The sequence below is a fragment of the Sus scrofa genome, chromosome 2, assembly GCF_054392235.1.
Source record: "Sus scrofa isolate SSC_HxYL_T2T_F1_AM1 chromosome 2, Sscrofa_HxYL_maternal_Yorkshire_Landrace_v2.0, whole genome shotgun sequence".
In the NCBI taxonomy this organism is placed as follows: Eukaryota; Metazoa; Chordata; class Mammalia; order Artiodactyla; family Suidae; genus Sus; species Sus scrofa.
The window spans coordinates 51239126-51260776 of NC_139384.1; the positions used below are offsets into that span (position 1 = coordinate 51239126).

Sequence of the window (21651 nt, forward strand, 5' to 3'; positions counted from 1 at the left end):
CCAGGATCTAAGGCATGAAGAACGTGTCAGCTCAGTCAGGGACGTGCTGAAGGAGGGGTCAGGCTTCTTGCCAGCCCAAAAGCATGGGGGTGGGAGGCTGAATGGGGACTCCTTCCCGGGAGGCAGAGCAGCTCTCCTCTCCTCTTTCTGCGGGGGAAGGAGCTTCAGAAGGTACCAATCCCCCCTTCTCCCTCTCCTCTGCCCAGGGCCGAACCCGTGCTCACCCGCATTAAGGAGAACCGGAAACGGATCATCTCGCCGTCGTTTGACAATATCAAATATGACAACTTTGAGATAGAAGAGTACCCGCTGGCCGCCCAGGGCTTTGACTGGGAGCTGTGGTGCCGCTACCTAAACCCCCCCAAGGCCTGGTGGAAGCTGGAGAACTCCACAGCCCCGATCAGGTAAAACATCCTTACCTGAGAGTCTCTCTGCCTTGTCTTCCAGGCAAGGGCTCCCCTCCCAGCCCAACCCTTGTTCCCCAAACTCCAGCCCCATTGTGGGAGGGAGGGGTGGGGCAAGGGCTGCGGTGGCAAGAAATGACTAATGACCTTCAGTCACAGCTTACAGCCTCTGATGATCCCCCCACCCTCTTTTTTTTTTTTTTTTTTTTTGGTCTTTTAGGGCTGCACCTACAGCATATGGAGGTTCCCAGGCTAGGGGTCAAATCGGTGCTACAGCTGCCGGCCTATACCACAGGCACAAGCAACGCAAGATCTGAGCCACATCTGTGACCTACACTGCAGCTTTCAGCCACATTGGATCCTTAACCCTCTGAGCAAGGCCAGAGATCGAACCTGCATCCTCATGGATATTAGTTGGGTTCTTAATCCACTAAGTCACAACAGTGACTCCAGAAGATCCCTTTTAAAGGAGTTCTGGCTCTTAGAATCCATTCAAAGGCTCAAAGTTACTCATTTCACCACATCACTGTGGGATATCTGCCGAGTGCCAACTCCTGTGCTGGGTGCTGGGGATCCAGAGTGATTAAGAATCAGTTCCTACCCCCGCAAGACTAGAGTCTAGTGAAGACAGACAAAATGATTGGAATAAATTAATTGAAATGCAAAGTATTCCCTAGGCTGGTAAAAAAAAATGCATGGAAAATGGGGAGACCCCTTTTCAGAGTGGGTAGCATTTCTACTTGTTTTTAAGAGCAAGAAGAGGGTGACAGGGTTGGGGCAGGGACATCTCTATTCATAGGAGCAGAATGAGTTCCTGGACACAGAGGAGGTTTAGGGGGGCTGGGAGGAAGAAGGACAGTGAGGGGCAACCCGAGGCAGTGAGGCTGGAGGGGCAGAGGGACAAGACCAGACCTCACAGCACCTTGTGAGCCTGGCTGATGTTTGAGCTTATCCTGCTAGACTCAGACAAAAGTGGCTTCCAACTGCCTTTCACAGATCCCACACTCAGAGTTCCCGTCTCTGCTCAGGGGTTAACCAACGCAACTAGTATCCATGAGGATGCGGGTTTGATCCCTGGCCTTGCTCAGTGGATTAAGGATCCGTCATTGCCATGAGCTATGGTGTAGGTCACAGATGTGGCTCCCATCTGGCATTGCTGTGGCTGTGGTGTAGGCCAGCAGCTACAACTCCGATTGGACCCCTAGCCTGAGAACCTCCATACTCTGTGGGTACAGCCCTAAAAAGACAAAAAGCAAACAAACAAACAAAAAAACCCCAAACTCTTTCTGCCTTTGTGTGGCCTTCAGAGACACCCAAGCAACTCCTCTGTGCAGCCTCTCTTTTATGTCAAGACTCCTGAAACAGCCGTCCCTACCAGCCCTTACTTCTCCCTGGTTAATCACAGATCAGGTGCCTTCAGGCTCTCTGCAAAGTTCTGCCCATTAAACATACAGATGGCATCAGAAGGTGGCCTAGGGGACAGTTCCAGGAATGAAAGAGGAGATTAGAAACTGATGTTGCTTTGAATTACGTGAGGGAGAAAGATTATGAAAAACTTAATTGAAAGTGGGTGGTTATTATCCAAGATCACATTTCTCCTTGCCAGAAGAAAAAAAATGGCATTCATATTTAAAACAGGGTGAAAGAGAACTCTACCTAGCTTTCCTGTGATTATCTCTGTTACCTATCTATTAGTCCTCTGCCACACTTCTGTGTTGTTAAATAATATTTGCTGGGTGATCACTGTGTGCAAGGGCCTCTCACATGGTCTCATTTGTTCTTCGTCATAACCTGGTGACAACTTACTGTGTCATTTCTGTTTTACAAGATGAGGAAAGCAAGACTGACAAAAGGGCATGGCCCTGCCGAAAGCTCTAGCCAGTACAGCCAGGATCCCCAGCATAGGTCAGCTCGATCCCATGCCTGGTGGTCATCCTCCTAGGTACCCACTGTTGAGCTCAGAACTGCTGTGGCTGAGTTCTGCCCCCAGGCTGTGGAATGCTTTTGGAGGAAACTATGCCATCACACAATGAGTGTTCTTGCCGAAGACCACTCTGGTTAGCAGCTCTGTTCCCCTTATCTCTAAGTGTATCTGCCTGGTCTTTTTTTTTTTTTAGGGATGCACCAGCAGCATATGGAGGTTCCCAGGCTAGGGGTCAAATCAGAGCTCTAGCTGCCAGCCTACAGCACAGCCACAACAACTCGGGATCTGAGCCACATCTGTGACCTACACCACAGCTCACAGCAATGCCGGATCCTTAACCCACTGAGCAAGGCCAGGGATTGAACCAGTGTCCTCATGGATGCTAGTCAGATTCATTTCTGCTGAGCCACAATGGGAACTCCTATACCCACCTGGTCTTAATCAGTAAACCCACATTCTAGGTCCTTGACAGAGAATATCATCTCAATCTCAAATTTTCTATCACCTATTTTTTTTAGGACAACTAAATTTATAGTGGTATTTATTTTCTAATTGAAATTTTAATTCTTTTTTATTTTATTTTATTTATTTCCCTGATACATTTTTTCTACTGTACAGCAAGGTGACCCAGTCACACATACATATATACATTTTTTTCTCACATCATACTCCATCATAAGTGACTAGACATAGTTCCCAGTGCTACACAGCAAGATCTCATTGCTAATCCGTTCCAAAGGCAATAGTCCTGTGTGGCTCACAACCATCACCTAATTTTTATCAAAAACTTAACTGTGAGAAATGATATTAGTGGGAGATTTTGGAAGAACGTCCCTGGTTTTATCCATAGATGAAGACAGCCTCACAGAAAGCTGTGGCTTATACAAATGTATTTTGCCCACTTGACTCCTATTTCCTTCGAGCTAAACTTTTGTGCTTTGCCCATACGTGATGTAAACTATAAAAAGAGCCCAGAGATATCTTCTATAGCATTCTGAAGTGATGGCTTTAAGATTGTTGTTCACTATGTCCCAAAGTGACCTCTTTAAGAAGATTGACATGAGAAATTTCTTTCAAACCGAAAGTCTTGCTATTCCTGAGGAATTATGTATTGCCGCTTGGGAACTGTAAATCTTATTTCTAAGGCCAGATAAGTTCATTTTCGCCTTGGCCACCAAGAAGCTCAGGGTCAACTTTGTGGGTCCACTTTAAGAACCATGAAGGAGGACACATACATTCTAGCTAGCCCCTAATTTTTGGAGAAATTTTAGTCTTTTCCAACATTTATCTAATTTTTCAATATATTTGATATTTTCTTATAAGCTATTTCTAATCCCTTTGGAAATGAGGTAGGATATAAATCAACAACACTTTCAGGCTGATTGGGTCCACTGAATACCCTCATCGGTTAATAAGTAATAGACTGAGGGGGTCCATGTTCTTCCCAGAGTAACTGTTTTAGATTCTGTTCTTCCTCTGACTGGGTCTGGCAGTTTGGGAAAGGCCCCCTCCTCCATATCCTGAAATGCCCTGCCCTGCTCAGCATTTCAATAACATTGGGGAAAAGGCTGAGAGCCCACTCTACAGGGCCAACATTTTAGAGTCAACCATGCATTTAAAGAGAGGATGCTCTGGTCTTCTTCAATGTGCAAGTGCATCTTTCAGAGCAATCTTTTGAGTGCCAGTTCCATCCCAGAGGTTTTCATGTACCTTTTATCATTTAATTTAAACCCTTGTGCGGTTATAGTTGATTCTCTTTTGTAGATATGGAATCAGAGGCTCTGAGAGGCTAGGGAACTTCTTTCAGGAGTGCACAGCCAGAATGGAAATATTTCCTTTAGCGCTTACCTCTAAGGCCAGGTCGTACATCCCGCATCAGAGTAGGAACTCAGCCTAAAGGAGCCATGGATTGAGATGAACTGTTGGCCCCGGATGCCCGTGGTCTGTGGAACTGAGGCCACTCAGAATAAAAGGCTGTAATTTGAAAGAGGAGGGCAGGGGCCCCAGGGTACCCAGTCTCTGCCTGAGCCACCTCCGGCATCAGCATTCTCCACAGAAATGGCCTGCAGAATGGCTGTTTCTCCACCTTGATGAGTTTCCAGTTTTAAAGATGGGTCCATTTGCATGTGAGTGACAGTTTTCTCATAGTTGAGGATTCTTGATTTCTCCTTTTCTTTCTCTTCCCCTCCCATTCTTCAGCCACCAGCTGATAAGATGCTATGCAGGGACTAGAAATGGTAGCAGTGTGCAGTGGAACAATTCAAAGTCATTTGTGTAAGATGATGCTCTCAGCAGAGAAGCAGCCCACATGCGCTCGTGCTGATTCACCTAATGTGAATCTCTCCTCATCGTGTCCTGTGCCATCTCTGTGCACACAGCTGTGAGCCCCAAGCTCATACTCGCTAAGGAAAGGCCACCCAGCTCCTGGTCCCACGGGGCTGATGTGTTGCTCCAGCCTAAGACCCCTGCTGAATTCCAACCACACTGGCTACCCAGGCCCTGCCTGCTTGATAACTCTTTCTAGTGACCCACAGGCTCCTTAAGATCAGTTTTCCCAGAATGGAATCCCTCTCCCTTCTGAACCAGCTTCTTCTCTTTCCCCCCTGTTGATGGGTAGCCTTCATCCCACCGTCACCCAAGCAGAAAGCCAGCTGGCATCCAGATTCCTCCCTGCCTCTCACCTTCGAAATTCCTCTGTTTCAAAGTTCTGCTGATTTTACACCCAAATATGTCTTTAAATAATCCCTATCTCTGATCCTGGATCTCTGGTCCAGGTCGTCATCATTTCTCACCTGGATATAGCAACAAGCTTCCCAACTGGATTCCTTGATTTCCACCCAATCTCCTCCAATAAGTCACCCCACAGCTGCCTGAGTATTCTTTTTACAAACACAGATCTGCATATACCACTGTCTGTTTAAAATTCTTCATTGTCACTCCTGTACTTGCAGAAAAAAATCCAAATGATCGCCCATGCTATCCAAAGTCCCAGCTCATCTCTCTAAAGGGACCAAGGTGAAGGATGGAATAGTTGTTGCAGGAGATCAGGTAGAAACAGAGACTCCCTATGCAGGGAGCTGGAGACAAAGCAGCTAGAGAGACAGACATGCAGTCTAGGCCGGCAGACCAAACACTGCTTCTCTGGGCTAACACACACCCATGCACCACCAGGAATGACAGCTGGGGCCAGGTCAGGAGTTATCTGCCGCTGCCCTGCTGAATCAGTCCCTCTGGAGTAACTGGTGAGGGTGGACCCTGGAGGGTCACCTGGAGAGCTAGACCCACAGCAGTCTGGCAGCATAGGAAGGGAGAGGACCAGGTCCTGCTGGCAGGAAGGCAGCACTGCACTTACTGCTCTGCTGGCACCCCCGAAACAGCCCCTCTGCTAACTGCTGGCCTTCTCCCCATGCCCTGTAGGAGCCCCGCCCTCATTGGCTGCTTCATTGTGGACCGGCAGTACTTCCAGGAGATCGGCTTACTGGATGAAGGCATGGAGGTGTATGGAGGCGAGAATGTCGAGCTTGGGATCAGGGTGAGCAGGGCTTTTCACCAGGTGGGGCTTGGCTTAGGTCTGCAGAGGGTGAATGCGTCTTGGGCGTGGAGAAATGGGGCTCTGGGTTGAGGGTGGCGGACTGATTCTGAACGTCCAGTCTTGAACTTTGGTCCACGTGTGTGTGATCAGGACCGTGAGGATGGGCTAGAGACACAGGTTGGGACCTATAGCATTTTCAGGAAGAAAAAAACATCAGAAACTGCTTTGGTTGGCATGGGGATATGAGATGGCTCCCACATCAAGGTGACAGCATCTTAGTTAAAACCAAACACAGAATCTTCAGGGTGAGCAAAGAGGTGAACCAGCCAAGAGATGAAGGGGGTGCTGAACAGGCCCTCAGAGTCACTTCCTCACACTGTCACCTCCCTTTGGAGTTTCTCACTCTGACATTCTTCGTCTCCCACAGTGGCCTGCAGAACCTTCCTAAAGACTTTGTCAAGGGAGGACTCCAGAGAATTAAACTCTTGGGGCATAAACAGCAAAACACAGCCAGGTTCAGTCCACGTGGGTTTCAGACCTACCACGTGACCCATGCATGCCACGCACCACTTTCCAGGGTAGCCAGCATCCTGCCCCCAAGTACAGGCCTCATTGCAGCTATCAGCATCTGATGTGAATTCTGCACTAGGCACCATTTAAGTTCTCATCCTACAGGAACATTTCCGAGGCTCTGGCCCCCTTTCCCGGGCCCATGAAAAGAGAACTCTAAGATGAACCCCTCCCTCGTGGCTGAAGGAGGTCCCTTAGCAGTTGATAGAAATCTGATCATGGATACAATGGAGGACCTCATCTTATACAAGGAAGCCGGCCCCTCTGTCCAGTTATGGTCCTGTCCTCATAAAAACAGCAACATGCAAGCTGTGCTTGTCCCCTCTATGGGGATCTCCATGCACTACAGGCTCGCCAGCCCCTGAGAGGACCTCGTACCCACTGGTGTACGTGGCAATCACCCGAGATGTTCCTCCTCATGCCAGCCTTCCATGTGGACCACCTAGCATCTGCCTGATCCCCACTAGTGACCCAACTCTTGCCCTTTTGGCCTTAGTGTCTGTATCTGGCATCTCCTGTTGCTAATCTTCGGTTTCCTCTAAGGATTCCTCTTAACCCTCCCATCCACTGGGCAGTCAGCTGGCCCTGGACAGCCCTCACCCTACCCTGAGGGGATCCTGGGCATCTCCAATGAGCATCTTACAATACCTACAATGGCCTGGCAGGTAGTGTAGGCCTGATTTGTCACCCAGACTTAATACTAGGGCTTTGAGGTCTGGCAGCAGGAGCAGCTTGTCTGAAGCTGAGCTTAGAAAACACTTCCAGACACCTGTATTCACTGAAACCCAGGGAAATTGCTTTGGAGGCAGGCAAAATGCATAGGCTCATTGAGGAGCTAATATATTCATAGAGGACAGAGCCTGCATAATCACCCTCATTTCTCCACTCTCCCTATACCGGTCATTTATTCACCATTTGCATCCTCGCCATCTCATTTCCGCATGCTCCTGGATAAATCCTCGCCCCCAAACATAATATTTTTCACTAGAAGCTGCTGCTGGGAATTGGCTGAGCAGGCAGAGCCGCCTCTAAGTCACTTATGCTCTCTGGGTAAAAGGGTCCGGGAAAGAGAAAGGAATTAGATTTGTGAACTCTGCTTCCAACATGTAGGTGAGTCAATCATGGAGTGGTGGGAGATTTCTGGCTCTGCCTTGCTTGGATTATAAAGCTGTTCTGGAGTGAGGGCCTGGGTGAGGCTTTCCAATATTTGTTTAATATTTGTGTTTGGGTGTAAAATACAATAGAAAATGTTGCCTGGCTTTTTTTTTTTTTTTTCTATCTCTTCTCTCCCATTTGACAGAGGTGAAGTGTCATGGAGTTGAAGGAAAAATGGCTTTTACTTATTTATTTATTTATTTATTTTTATTTTATTATTATTATTATTATTATTATTATTATTATTATTTGTCTTTTTGCTATTTCTTGGGCCGCTTCCACGGCATATGGAGGTTCCCAGGGTAGGGGTCTAATCGGAGCTGTAGCCACCGGCCTAACGCCAGAGCCACAGCAACGCAGGATCCGAGCCGTGTCTGCAATCTACACCACAGCTCATGGCAACACCAGATCATTAACCCACTGAGCAAGGGCAGGGACCGAACCCTCAACCTCATGATTCCTAGTCAGATTCGTTAACCACTGCGCCATGACGGGAACTCCTATCTATTTATTTTTTGCTTTGCTTTTCTTTTCTTTTCTTTTCTTTTCTTTTTTTTTTTTTTAGGGCTGCACTCATGGCATGTGGAGGTTCCCAAGCTAGGGGTTGAATCCGAGTGACAGCTGCCAGCCTAGCCACAGCCACAGCAACACAGGATCTGAGCTGTGTCTGCAACCTACATCACAGCTCACAGCAATGCCAGATCCTTAACCCACTGAGCGAGGCCAGGGATCAAACCCACACCCTCATGGATACTAGCCGGATTCGTTTCCACTGTGCCACAAGCAGAACTCCCAGAAAAGTGGCTTTTAAAGCAGGGAACCAACAATCTGTTGGCTGACAGAGCTGAGGACAGAAGAAGGGGCTAGTTAATTTGGATTTTAAGTCCAGGTCCCTGCTTAAGGGATACAGAACCTTCAGCCATCTTCAAAGTATATTTTTATAGTTTGTGTCATTATTAGTGTTTTTCTTTCATGGGTATGAGTTAACATCTCAGTGCCTCACTTTCCCCATCTGGGATCTCCCTTCAATTACTCCACAGGATTTTATGTAAAAATAAGAGACACTGCTTTCCTCTCCTCATTTATTCAGAGGCAGCTCATTCAAAGTCCTTACCCATTTGGCACACAGAAATAGGGTTGTTTGCACAATTACTCAGTACCTGCTCTGGCACTTTGCTTATATCATCCGTCTACAAAACAGCCTAAAAAGTAGCTGTAATATTCTAATACCTTTTTTGTCAAACAGAAAATTGTGAAATTAAGAGCTTTCATCATATGCTCTCAAGGTCATATGACTTATAAGAGGTAGAGAAAAGATTCAACTCCAGGTCTTTATGATTCAAAAGCCTGAATCGGTATACTGCAGTAATCTAGAGATAAAAGTCCTCTGAGCATTCCCAAAAGAGAATTACAACGTGCATGCAGTCATTTTCTTCTACTGTGTTCACAGTCATGTCTACCGAGTTCCCATTTAAAGTCTTATTCTTATGTTGCACTCAGTTCTAATAAGCCTTCCCCCCACCCCAAAGTATAAGCCCACAACTCAGTGGGGAAAAGATGGAGACATCTATGAGCAAGAAGAATGAAAAGAATGATAAATAAAAGCTAACACTGAATAGGAGACAGAAAGATTACCAATGATGACTATAAAATACTAGAATAAAAAAGAAAGTATTTGAGTGCCAGCAAGGAATTATGAAGTAGTTAGTAACTGTTGCGGATTGAATTGAGTCCCTTTTAGAATATGTTGGAATTCTGATCCCCTGGACCTGTGACTATGATCTTATCTGGAAATAGAATCTTTATAGGTGTTGTCAGGTTAAGATGAGGTCATACTGGTAACAGTCATGCTATATTACAGGTGTCCTTATAAAGGAAGGAAAATTTGGACACAGACAGACACAGAGGGAAGATGACTATGTGAAGGTGGAGGCAGAGGTTGGAATTGTGATGCCACAAGCTGCAGGGCTCCCAGAGCTAGAAGAGCAAGGAAGGATCCTCACTTAGAGGCTTTGGGGAAATTGTGACCTGCCAATACCTGACTTCAGACTTCCAGCCTTCATAACTGTTATAACAACCCAAGACAATTAATACAGACACCAAAACCTAAATGAAAGTAGGGACCAGAGAAAGCCTGAGTCTGTTATATCTGAGGAACCTAGTGACTTGAAGCTTATGATGTCCCAGTTTCATACAGTAAACAGAGGACATGATACAAAGCCTAAGGACATGATACAACACTAAGACATGATAAAGGGGTTCCCACTGTGACCCAATGGGTTAATGATCTGCCTGTCTCTATGGAGGCGCCAGTTTGATTCCCAGCCCAGCACAGTGGGTTAAGTCTCTGGTGTTTCTGCAGCTGCAGCTGTGGCATAGGTCGCAGCTCCAGCTCGGATTCCATCCCTAGCCCAGGAACTTCCATATTCTATGATGGTGGCCGGGGGAAAAAAAAAAAAGTCTAATAAATAACCCTCACCCTTTATCTCCCTTAAAGCTGGGACTGCAAAGGCCAATCATCTGAATATTAAGATGAGCTAGAAATTCTCCCACCCACATCTTCACCATTAGAGTAATAATTGCCTGTCTCAATCTTGGGCTAGGAAGAAAGTAAAATTCTCCTCTGTGACTCCCTCCCTTGGATCTATAATTTAAAATCAAAGTACTTCGTGATCCAGAAAATCTGGAGAGGAAAATTTAACTTAATGTTTTTGGAAGTTTTGAGGCATCTGCCAAAAGTGTATTTAGGGAGTTACCATTGTGACGCAGGGGAAACTAATCTGACTAGTATCCATGAGGATGTGGGTTTGATCCCTGGCCTCACTCAGTGGGTCGGGGATCTATCATCACTGAGAGCTGTGGTGTAGGGTGCAGATGCAGCTCAGTTCCTGCGTTGCTGTGGCTGTGGCCTGTGACATAGGCCGGCAGCTGTAGCTCCGATTTGACCCCTAGCCTGGGAACTTCCATATGCTGTGGGTGTGGCCCTAAAAAGCAAAAAAAAAAAAAAAAAAAAAGTATATAAGTCCTCTCTGGGTAAAAACCCCATTAACCAGGCCACAAAACTTCTCAGCTAGAGTTCCAAGGAATGTGAGGTCGATGTTTTTAAAACATCACAAAACGGACAAGAGAAAAAGAAAGACTAGAGCAAATACTAGCAAAAGCATTGGATAGCCAAATTTGATCTACAAAATCTTCACATGTTGAATCTAACAGACATAGGATATAAGACAAGTTGTATACTACATTTAAATAAGTAAAAGAAGAAATTAAAAATATGAATAAGAAACAAGAAAAATTTAAACGCCAGTTATATTTCAAGCATGAGACATATAAGATGGAAATTAAAAGCTTAATGAATGGATTAAGCAGCTCGATGGATATTGTTAAAGGAAAAAAATGAGTAAACCAGAAAGTAGAGCCGAAGAAAGCATTCAAAATCAGCCTAGGAAGACAAAGAAAAAAAAAAAACATGAAAGAAAGAGGTTGAGAGACATGTGGAAATGAGAGGGAGGGTTTAATATCTTAAAACTCCAAACAGAGATGATAGAAAGAGAAAATTAGGTAAAAGCAACACTTGAAGAGATAATGACTAAAAATGTTCCCAAACTGGCAAATGACACCACTACTCAGATTCAGAAAATCAACCTATCCAAAGGCAAGCTAAATACAAAAATACTCACACTTAGACTTATCCCAGTGGAACTGCAGAACACCAAACACAAGGAGATCTTATAGCAGTCAGAGAGAAAAGATAGACTAGCTAAAACTTAATGATAATTAGAATAACATGGACTTTCCAATGGAAATAATGGAATCCAGAACACCATGAAATAATATCTTCAATATGCTGAGAGAAAATATCCACTTACATATGTATACTCAATTTAAAAAATCCTTTAAAAACTGGGGTAAAAGAAAGCCATTTTTCATTTTCCAAACTGAGTTTGCTACTAACAGACCCTCACTAAAATAAATTTTAGAGGATATACTTCGGGTATAAGGAAAAGGAGCCTAGAAGGACATCCAAGATAAAAGAATAATTAACTCATGTATGAATAAATATAAATATATGAATAAATCTAAAGAAATACTGATGGTAAATTACACTACAGTAATGCATTATGGGGTTATAAAAGCAAATTAAAACTACAGTGCATGATGACAATTGCAAATAAGTTGGGAGGTGTGATTGTAATTAAAGTATTCTAAAATACCTATGTTGTTAATGATGATAGAAAAGATACTAGCTGCCTTTCAATTCTGATGAAATAACCATATTAAATTTTCTGGGGAGCCATGAAAATCATAGATATAGCAAGTATAACTTCCTAAGTAGTAGAAGGGAAAAATGAAATATGAAAATGGCAAGAAAAAGAAACAACAGGTGATACTAAAAAAAAAATATAAAATGGTAGATGTACATCCAACCATATCAGTAAAATATAACAAATTTACATGGACCAGTTTAAAAGACAAACATTTTAAGACTAGATTTTTAAAATTACCTGTAGACTATTTATAAGCCTGAAATATAGTAATACAGAAAAGTTAAAATTTAAATGGATAGAAAAAGTCGTAACAGGTAAATGCCAATCAAAAGAAAGTTACTCTAGTTATGTTAATATTGGAAAAATGATTACAACATGCTTCAGGATGAATAAAGATATGTACAAGATGATAATACGTGCAGTTCATCAAGAATATATAACAATTATGTGTTTATGCACCTAATTGTATAACTTTAATTATATTATATAAGGTAAAAATGGGTAGAATTTCAAGGAGACACCAACAGCATCCTAATGTAGTGGGGGATTTTAATATACTTTTCCCAATAATTGATAGACCAATATAATTAACAGTTTGAATTGCATGGACATATATACATCACTACATCTAACAACTACAAAATTCAACAATTTCAACAAAACATCATATAAAACATGTTTTCTAACCACAATAGAATTAAATTATAGATTATTATCCATAACTAAAAATTATAGACAGAAGCCATATTTTTGGAAATTGTGAAACATAGCTAAATAACTCATAGGTCAAAAAGAAATTATAGAAGTTAATTATTTCAAATTATAGAAATTTGAAAATATTTTGAACTGAATGATAACAAATATACAATATATTGGGTCATGTTAAATCCAACCAAAATAGCACTTAAGAAAAATTATAGAGCAAATCTGTGGTATTGGAACCGTAAATAAAATGAAAAGACAAGCTACTGTCTATGAGAAAATATTTGCAAATGATGCTACTGACAAGGGATTAATTTCTAAAATATACAAACAGCCATAGAGCTTAATATAAAACAAACAAACGATCCAATTTAAAAATGAGCAGACAGGGAGATCCCGTTGCTGGCAGTGGGTAAAGAAGCCAGAAATTTAGTATCCACGAGGATTAGTTCAATCCCTGGCCCCCTTCAGTGGTTAAGGATCTGGCATTACCACAAGCTGCAGTGCAGGTCGCTGATGTGGCTCGGATCTGGAGTTGCTGTGGCTGTGGCGTAGGCCAGCAGCTCCAGTTCTGATTTGACCCCTTGCCCAGGAATGTCCATATGCTGAAGGTGTGGCTATTAAAAAAAAAAAATAGAGCAGAAGACCTAAACACATTTTTCCAAAGAGGACATACAGATGGCCAACAAGCACATGAAAAGATGCTCAATATTACTAGTCATTAGAGAAATGCAAATCAAAACTACAGTGAGGTATCACCTCACACCAGTCAAAATGAACATCATTTAAAAAGTCAAATAATAAATGCTAGAGACGGTGTGGGGATAAAGAAGCCCTACGTATTGTTGGTAGGACTATAAATTGAAGCAGCCACTATGGAAAACAGTATGGAAATTCCTTTACAAACTAAAAATAGAGTTATCATATGATCTGTAATCCCATTCCTGGCCATATATCCAGAGAAATCTTCAATTCAAAAAGATAGGTGCACCTCAGTGTGCATAGCAGCACTGTTTATGATAGCCAAGACTTGGAAACAACCTAAATGTCCATAGACAGATGCAGTGATAAAAAAGATGTGGTATGCATATATATTCCACTATATATATAGTGGAATGTTACTCAGCCATAAAAAGAATGAAATAATACCATTTGCAACAATGTGGATGGACCTAGAGAGTATCGTACTAAGTGAAGTCAAACTGAGAAAGACACATATCATTTAATAGCACTTACATGTGGAATCTAAAAATGATACGAATGAACTTATTTACAAAACAGAAGTAGACTAACAGACATAAAAAACAAACTTATGGTTACCAAAGGTAACAGGCAAACCAAAGGCAGCAGGCAGGGGTGGGGGAGTGAAGATAAATTAGGAGTTTGGGATTAATATGTTAAATAAAATAGATAATCAACAAGGACCTACTAAAGATCACAGGGAACTATACTCAATATCTTATAATAACCTATAATGAAAAAGAATGTTTAAGAGAATATATAGAGTTATAACTGAATCACTTTGCTGTGCACTTGAAACTAATACACCATTGTAAATTAACTATAATTCAATTTTTAAAAAACAGTATGTTATTAGCATAAATCAGACACATGGATCAATGGAGCAGAATAGAGATGCCAGAAATAACCCATGCATATATGGTCAATTAAGTTATAAGAAATGAGCCAAGAATATACAATAGGTAAAAGATCAGCTCTTCAATAAATAGTATTGGGGGAGTTCCCGTCGTGGCTCAGCAGTTAACGAACCCTACTTGCAACCATGAGGATGCAGATTCGATCCCTGGCTTCACTCAGTGGGTTAAGGATCTGGTGTTGCTATGAGCTGCGGTGTAGGTCACAGACACGGCTTGGATCCCGCGTTGCTGTGGCTCTGGCGTAGGCCGGCAGCTACATCTCCGATTCGACCCCTAGCCTGGGAACCTCCATGTGCCGCAGGTGCGCCCTAAAAAATAGATAAATAAATAAATAAAATGGTATTGGGAAAACTGGACAGCCATGTGCAAAATAATGAAACTGGACCATTATCTAACACCATACCCCGAAATTAACTCAAAGTGGGTTTAAGACCATAAAACTCCTAGAAGAAAACATAGGTGGTAAGTTCTTTGACATCTGTATTATCAAAGCTCTTTCCCTACAGTTTTCCAGATTAATGACACACAATCAAGGGCCATAGGCAAGCCAGATATTATTTTAATAGCGTTATAAGATTAAAAATGTTTATGTTGGAGTTCCCATCATGGCTCGGTGGTTAACGAATCTGACTAGGAACCACGAGGTTGCAGGTTTGATCCCTGGCCTTGCTCAGTGGGTTAGGGATCCGGCGTTGCCATGAGCTGTGGTGTAGGTTGCAGACACGGCTTGGATCCTGCGTTGCTGTGGCTCTGGTGTAGGCCGGAGGCTACAGCTTGGATTAGACCCCTAGCTTGGGAATCTCCATATGCCGCGGGAGCAGCTCCAGAAAAGGCAAAAAAAAAAAAAAAAAAAAAAAAAAAGAAAAAACAAAAAAAAAAACACATTTATGTCGGCCAAAAAGTTAGTTCATTCTTATGGTTTATTATCTCATTATTATAATAATTATTTTAACCATAAAGATAAGAAGAAATCAATTTAAGTACTTTGTAAACTCTAAAGTGCTCTCTCTATACTAAACAGGACCATATTATTATTATACATGTGTATGTATATATATGTGTGTGTGTGTATATATATTTATAAAATGGTAAAATGGGCAGGTCATATATACCTCCTTTCAGGTTCCACGGGCCCAAGTATTACCCTGATGTAGTCCTTCATATAGGAAAGGAATTTAGAACCTAGGTTCAAATGTCCCCTAAAACAAGTAGTATAAGATCTAAGATATTGTACTCCATATTCCAAATACTTTGTCAAAAAAAGGGATTCAAGAAAACCTCTTTAGGAGTTCCCATTTGTGGCTCAGCAGTAACGAATCCAACTAGTATCCACGAGGATGCAGGTTCAATCGCTGGCCTCACTCAGTAGATTAAGGATATGGCATTGCCTTGAGCTGTAGCATAGGTCGCAGATGCAGCTTGGATCCAGTGTTGCTATGGCTCTGGCTGTGGCCAGCAGCTGCAGCTCCAATTGGACCCCTAGCCTGGGAACTTCCATTTGTTGTGAGTATCGGCCTAAAAAGAAAAAAATAAATAAAACTCTTCATTATGTACAATTTCAAACATATCCAAAACATAGAAAGAATAGTATAATACCCTTGCATCTTCATCAGGTATTAACACTGCTAACTCATGGAAAGGTTGGCTTTAATCTTTATCCCTACCACATTCTTCCCAACTCCAATTATTTTGAAGCAAATCACAGACATTATATCATCAAAAAATAGTTCAATATGCATCTGAAATAGATAAGAACTTTTTTAAAAAGAAACATGATCACAGTACTATTTCAGTCCTAAAGCTATTGAAAAGAATTTCCTAATATCATCAAATATTCAATTAGTATTGAAATTTTCCTCAGTTCTCTCATAACATTTTTTATTTTGTTTTTGTTTGTTTGCGTGAATCAAGATCCCATTGATTAATATGGCTTGAAAGTCTCTATTAATCTACTGGATTTCTTTCCCCATTTCTTTTTCCTCCATGTAATTTGTTTTTAAAGAGATCAGCTTATTTGTCCTGTGGAGACTCCCACAGTCTAGATTTTCCTGATTGCGTTCCCCTGATGTCATCTAACATGTCCTTCTGTTCCCTATATTTCTTCTAAATTGCTAGTTAGACCTAGAGATGTAGGTTCAATTTTGTAGCAAGGATATTTCATAGGCAGTGTGTGTGCACTTTCATCACGAGGTACTTAATGTCTTGTTGTCTCCCCTTTTGTGATGCTAGCAGTCATTGCTGATTATTGCCTAGATCCGGAAATTCATTAGGGTTGCAAAATGGTGATATTTTAATTTTATTTTTCCTTCTTCGTTTATTAGCTGAAATAACTTTTATAAAGAGACATTTACAATCATCCATTCTTTGTTTGCCTGAAAGTACAACAAAGTTCATTAGGAAAAGTCAGAATAAATAATTCTGTAATAGCTCACAAAATAATAGTCAATTCTCTGCCATCTTCCAAAGGTAGCCGATTAGGGTTTTCAGTACTATTGTGAATTTACATATTTAAATATATTTGATGTTTCAATTTCTTTTATTTAATATTCCTATTGATATGCAAATTTTCCACCACTGGCCTTTGGGAGCTTTTTGACATCTGTTCCTCAGGAAGAGTCCTTTGGCTCTTTAATGACTTCCCTGCTGTCAGGGATGTTCCATCTATACATTTCCTGCTCCATACCTGTAATCAGCTTCTAAGGAGCTAAGCTTCGAGTGAGAAATGGTGTTTAAAACCACAATCTGGGCACTAGGGGTGCTCAGTGCCACTGAGTTGGTCCATGTTGCTAGGTCTTTTCAGTAGTTAGGGCTGGAAATTATTATTATTTTTGTTGTAGAGATAAAATACTCTGGGCATTCATGATGATCTCTATGAATCAAATTTAGCACTATAGTGTTTTTACCTTATCAGTCTCACACCTATATTTCCTTTCTCCCATGCCAAAAATTCTGGTTTTTAATGACACTAACATAATTACTTATTTCTTTTATTCCCTAGTGTTCACACAACTATCTCAGAACACTATCACCAAAGAAATGTTTACTATAAATACTTTTTTTTTGCATTTCTTTTGGCTTTTAGGTTATATTCCACCAGAGATGTACAGTCTAATTACTGCTATTTAAAGTCACCGAGGATAGTTCCTTCTCTGTGCAATTATCCTTCCCTCCAATAAGCAGGTTTATTTATTTTATTTTCCTTTACTTTTTAGAAATTCCATTTTCATATTTAATTTTTGCAATTATGTAAAAATTTACATAATCCAAAGTCAAATCTACAACGAAAGTATATTCGGAAAAATATACTTGCTATTAATGTCCTCTTTAACATATTTCGTCACTACCTCTAACATAAACATTTTGTTTGTTTTACTTTACACTTTAAAAAAATAAAAGGAAATATGTCTATATTCACGTCTCCTTTCTTAGATAAATGGTATTATACTATGTACACTTTCCACCACTTTATTTTTCCACTATGTAAATTTTTTCTGAAGATTACCATGGAATAGTTTATAGAGGTATTCCTCATTGCTTTTTTATAGCTGCATAGTACTCCAAAGGGTGCAGGTTCCATGGTTTATTCTACCAGTCTCTTTGAGAACTTAGTGCTATAACAAATCATTTTTTTCCTATTTTTCTAGATTTTTGTTTGAGTAGCTTCCCAAAAGTGGAATTGTGAGATCATAGGGCAAATACACGTATAATTTTGCTAGACATCATCAAATATCACTCCAAAGAGGTAGTATTTTTCCCACCAGGAATAACAAAGATGTGTGTTTCCTCACAGTAAACCAACAAAGTATGTTGTGGAATATTTGGGGTTTTGCCAATCTAACAAATGAGAAGTGGCTTTCGGAGTAGTTTTAATTTGCATTTCTCTTATTAAGAGCTAGGTTGAACAGCTTTTCACATGATTAAAGACATTTGCATTTCTTTTTTCCATGAGGTTTTCATGTCTTTGGCCCTTTTTCCTGTAGGAGTGTTAATCTTTACTCTATTTTTAGGATCTTTTTACACATCAGGGATGGTAATGCTTTGCCTATCATATACATTATAAATATTTTCTCCAGTACGTTTCTTGACTTTTGTTACTTGTCTTTTGATTTTCCTTAGGATTTTTTTTTTGACATGCAAAAGGTTTTTTTTTGTTTGTTTGTTTGTTTTTTTGCTTTTGCTTTTTAGGCATATGGAGGTTCCCAGGCTTAGGGTCCGAATTGGAGCTACAGCTGCCTGCGTATACCACAGCCACAGCAACCTACACCACAGATCCGAGCCGTGTCTGCAACCTACACCACAGCTCACGGCAATGCCAGATCCTTAACACATTGAGTGAGGCCAGGGATCAAACCTGCAACTTCATGGTTCCTAGTCAGATTCGTTTCTGCTGCACCACGATGGGAACTCCAAGTTGTGGGTTTGTTGTTTTTTTTTTTTTTTTTAACATAAGCAAGTGTGTTAGTCTTTTTCCTTCTTGCTTCCAGAGTTTAGTCAGAGTAAAATTTACCCACTATAAGGATAGAGAGAAATTCACCTATGGTTTCTTCTAAACTTGCAATGATTGTATTGTTTACATTTCAATCTCTCATTCAGAATTAATCCTTATGTGTGGTGTGAGGAATGGACCCAATGCCTTATTTTTCTCTATGGCCATCCAGTTATCCTAACACCTTCTAATTAAAATAATATCTTTTTCTCACTGATTTGCAGTACTGCCTTTATCATAAACTAAATTGCCGTACATATTTGGGTCTGTTTATTTTCTATTCTAGTTTCATTAACCTGTTGGTGTATTCATGTACTAATATCACACAGTTTCAATTATGTAGCCTTTATATTATGTTTGTGAGTTCAAACTTACAAGTGTTTGTAAGTTAAATTACATTTGTAAGTTAGATTCTGGCTTGCCAACTGTGTATCATGGAGATGTTGGATTGAAAGGAGGAGGAATTCCCATAGTGGCTCAGCAGTTAATGAATCTGACTAGCATCCATGAGGGCGCAGGTTCTATCCCTGGCCTTGCTCAGTGGGTTAAGGATCTGGTGTTGCCGTGAGCTGTGGTGTAGGTTGCAGATGTGACTCAGATCCTGCATTGCTGTGGCTGTGGTATAGGCTAGCAGCTGCTGCTCTGATTCGACCCCTGGCCTGGGAACCTACCTTGGGTATGGCCCTAAAAAGCTAAAAAAAAAAAAAGAAAGAAAGAAAGAAAGAAAGAAAGAAAGAAAGAAAGAAAGAATCTGTGAGAGACACAAACATCACCTTTCCCACTTCTTTCCTGGCTAGACTTTAAATACTTTATGTCAGGATTTTTTGTGACTTTTCATGATGCTTGGACTTAGTATGTACCCAATGAACAGGTTTCGAATTTGAAGGCCAGTCAAATATAAGAGAATCTATTCTACATATCTCAGAAGGTTAGAGCCATGAACAGTGGGGTGGAAGCTGCAATGGATATAGTTATCGATTCAATATAAAAGCAAATATTAGAATTATAAAAAAGGAAGGGAAGTCTAGTGAAATCTGAGCTCCTTCTAACAGGACATGAGCATGACCACTGCTAGAAAGATAGATGAGATTTATGACCATGATACTAATAGTTAATCATTACATAGCAGAAATTGTATGTGAGCTACTGTCCTAAGTGCTTTACATGTATTAACTCCCCTAATCCTTGTAACAAGCTTGTGATACAGACATTTTCATTATCCCCACTTCCAGCAGGATCCATCAAAGCACAGAACGGTGACCTAACTTGCCCCATGTCACATGCCTAGAAAATGATAAAACTGAGATTTGAACCCAGGAAGACTGGCTTCAGAAACCACTATGCCTTAAATGGATAGGCATGGTATAGTGACCTTCAGTAAGAAATAAGATAAGATTTCTCATGACCTCCTTGTGGGTTCATTTGTATTCACATTCATTCATCCACTCTTCAGACACCCATTTGCCAGCTACTGAGAAACTAGAGGTGAATGATGTAGACCCTGTCTTTGGCTCTAAGTCTAGCTAGAGAGACAACCACCTCCCCATCTTCTAAGTACTAGGCCAACAGATTATAGACAATGTCACAAGCTTAAACAGGATGTTTTGACCCCTTCCTCCACTGTGCCTTTAAGGACTTCTGTGTTCTTCATGTTCACAGTGGCAACAGTAGTAAGTACAAGACCCAGAGAACCTGCTGACACTATTTCTTGTGATAGTCCTAAAAGACATTTTTAAACAAAAAAAAGCAAATTATTATTTTTCCAAATTATGAGTAGTAGTAAAAAATCATCAACATGAACTGAAGCAACAACCAAAAAATGAAAGCAGTAAAAATTTTAAAAACTCAAACATTGAAGAAATGAATAGTGAGATAGTTTACTCTGCAAAATTTGATTCAGGAAAACTAAACTTGATTGAAATCATGGCCACAGAAGATCTCCATGATGGAGGCCATAATTATAAAATATAATGCATATTTTTAACATATTGATAGATAAATCATATCTCAGTTGTAAAAATCCACACAAAAAAGTATTAACCCCTGTGAATATAAGCCCAATAAAATGAAATCAGAAAATTAACATAAAGGGAGATACATTTTAATTACATTGCATAAAAATTGACCAAGAGAATTAAAATGCCTAATGATATTTACTCCAGAAAATAATTCCTGGATGAAAATTCATTGTGAATATAATTTGGATTAAACCACTAAGTAAGGCATAACCTAATACTCAGGATCAGAATGGCGAGGATGAAAGATGCTATGTGCATTACAGCAGCACCCAAGAGGGAGTGAGTGCTCTGCCCCTGGGAGCTAAGTGAGGCTTCACAGAGTGAGTGGCATTTAGGTTAGGACCAAGGAACGAAGGCATGTTATTCAGGTGGGAAGGGGAAGACAGGCATTCCAGAGAGTAGAGGTGACATGAGTGGAGTGGCAACTGAGAAAGAAATGACCATGGCTGAACTCTAAGTCTAGGTACTAGGGATCTGCAATGGAGTCTGAGGCTAAAGCAGAGGGTCAGTGACGGACAAGGTAGAGCCATCAGGTGGAGGGGAAGAGTGGTCATTGGCAACCCAGAGGCAGCCTTCAGTGAGCTCTTTTCTCATCCTGGCTTGTTCAATACTTTCTTTTTCTTTTAGGGCCACACTTGCGGCATATGTAGGGTCCCAGGCTAGGGGTTGAGTCGGAGCTGTAGCCACTGGCCTACACCACAGCCATAGCAATGTGGGATCCGAGCCATGTCTGCGACCTACACCACCGCTCACAGCAATGCCGGATCCTTAACCCACTGAGCAAGGCCAGGGATTGAACCCACATCCTCAAGGATGCTAGTCAGATTCATTTCTGCTGAGTCACAATGGGAACTCCTTGTCCAACATGTTCATCAGTGACTTATATAAAAGGAAAAAGTGAACTTGTGGGGATGACCTATTGCTGAGTGAGTCA

The 21651-nt window shown here is 41.1% G+C and overlaps 1 protein-coding gene across 4 annotated transcripts in view; it reads left to right on the top strand.

Moving 5' to 3' along the window:
- Nucleotides 1-21651, top strand: part of GALNT18 (polypeptide N-acetylgalactosaminyltransferase 18) — a 488883-nt gene that overhangs the window by 256208 nt on the left and 211024 nt on the right. For 3 of the 4 annotated variants that reach the window (XR_014837270.1, XR_014837271.1, XM_005661126.4), the window contains exons 5-6: nt 207-404; nt 5746-5860. Coding sequence is in view for 2 of the 4 variants with exons in the window: in XM_005661126.4 (XP_005661183.2) it covers nt 207-404; nt 5746-5860 (313 nt within the window). In the remaining 2 variants the exon portion in view is untranslated. Of the gene's footprint in view, nt 1-206; nt 405-5745; nt 5882-21651 lie in introns of all 4 variants that reach the window. The other variant, XM_085012065.1, reaches the window with a different exon arrangement.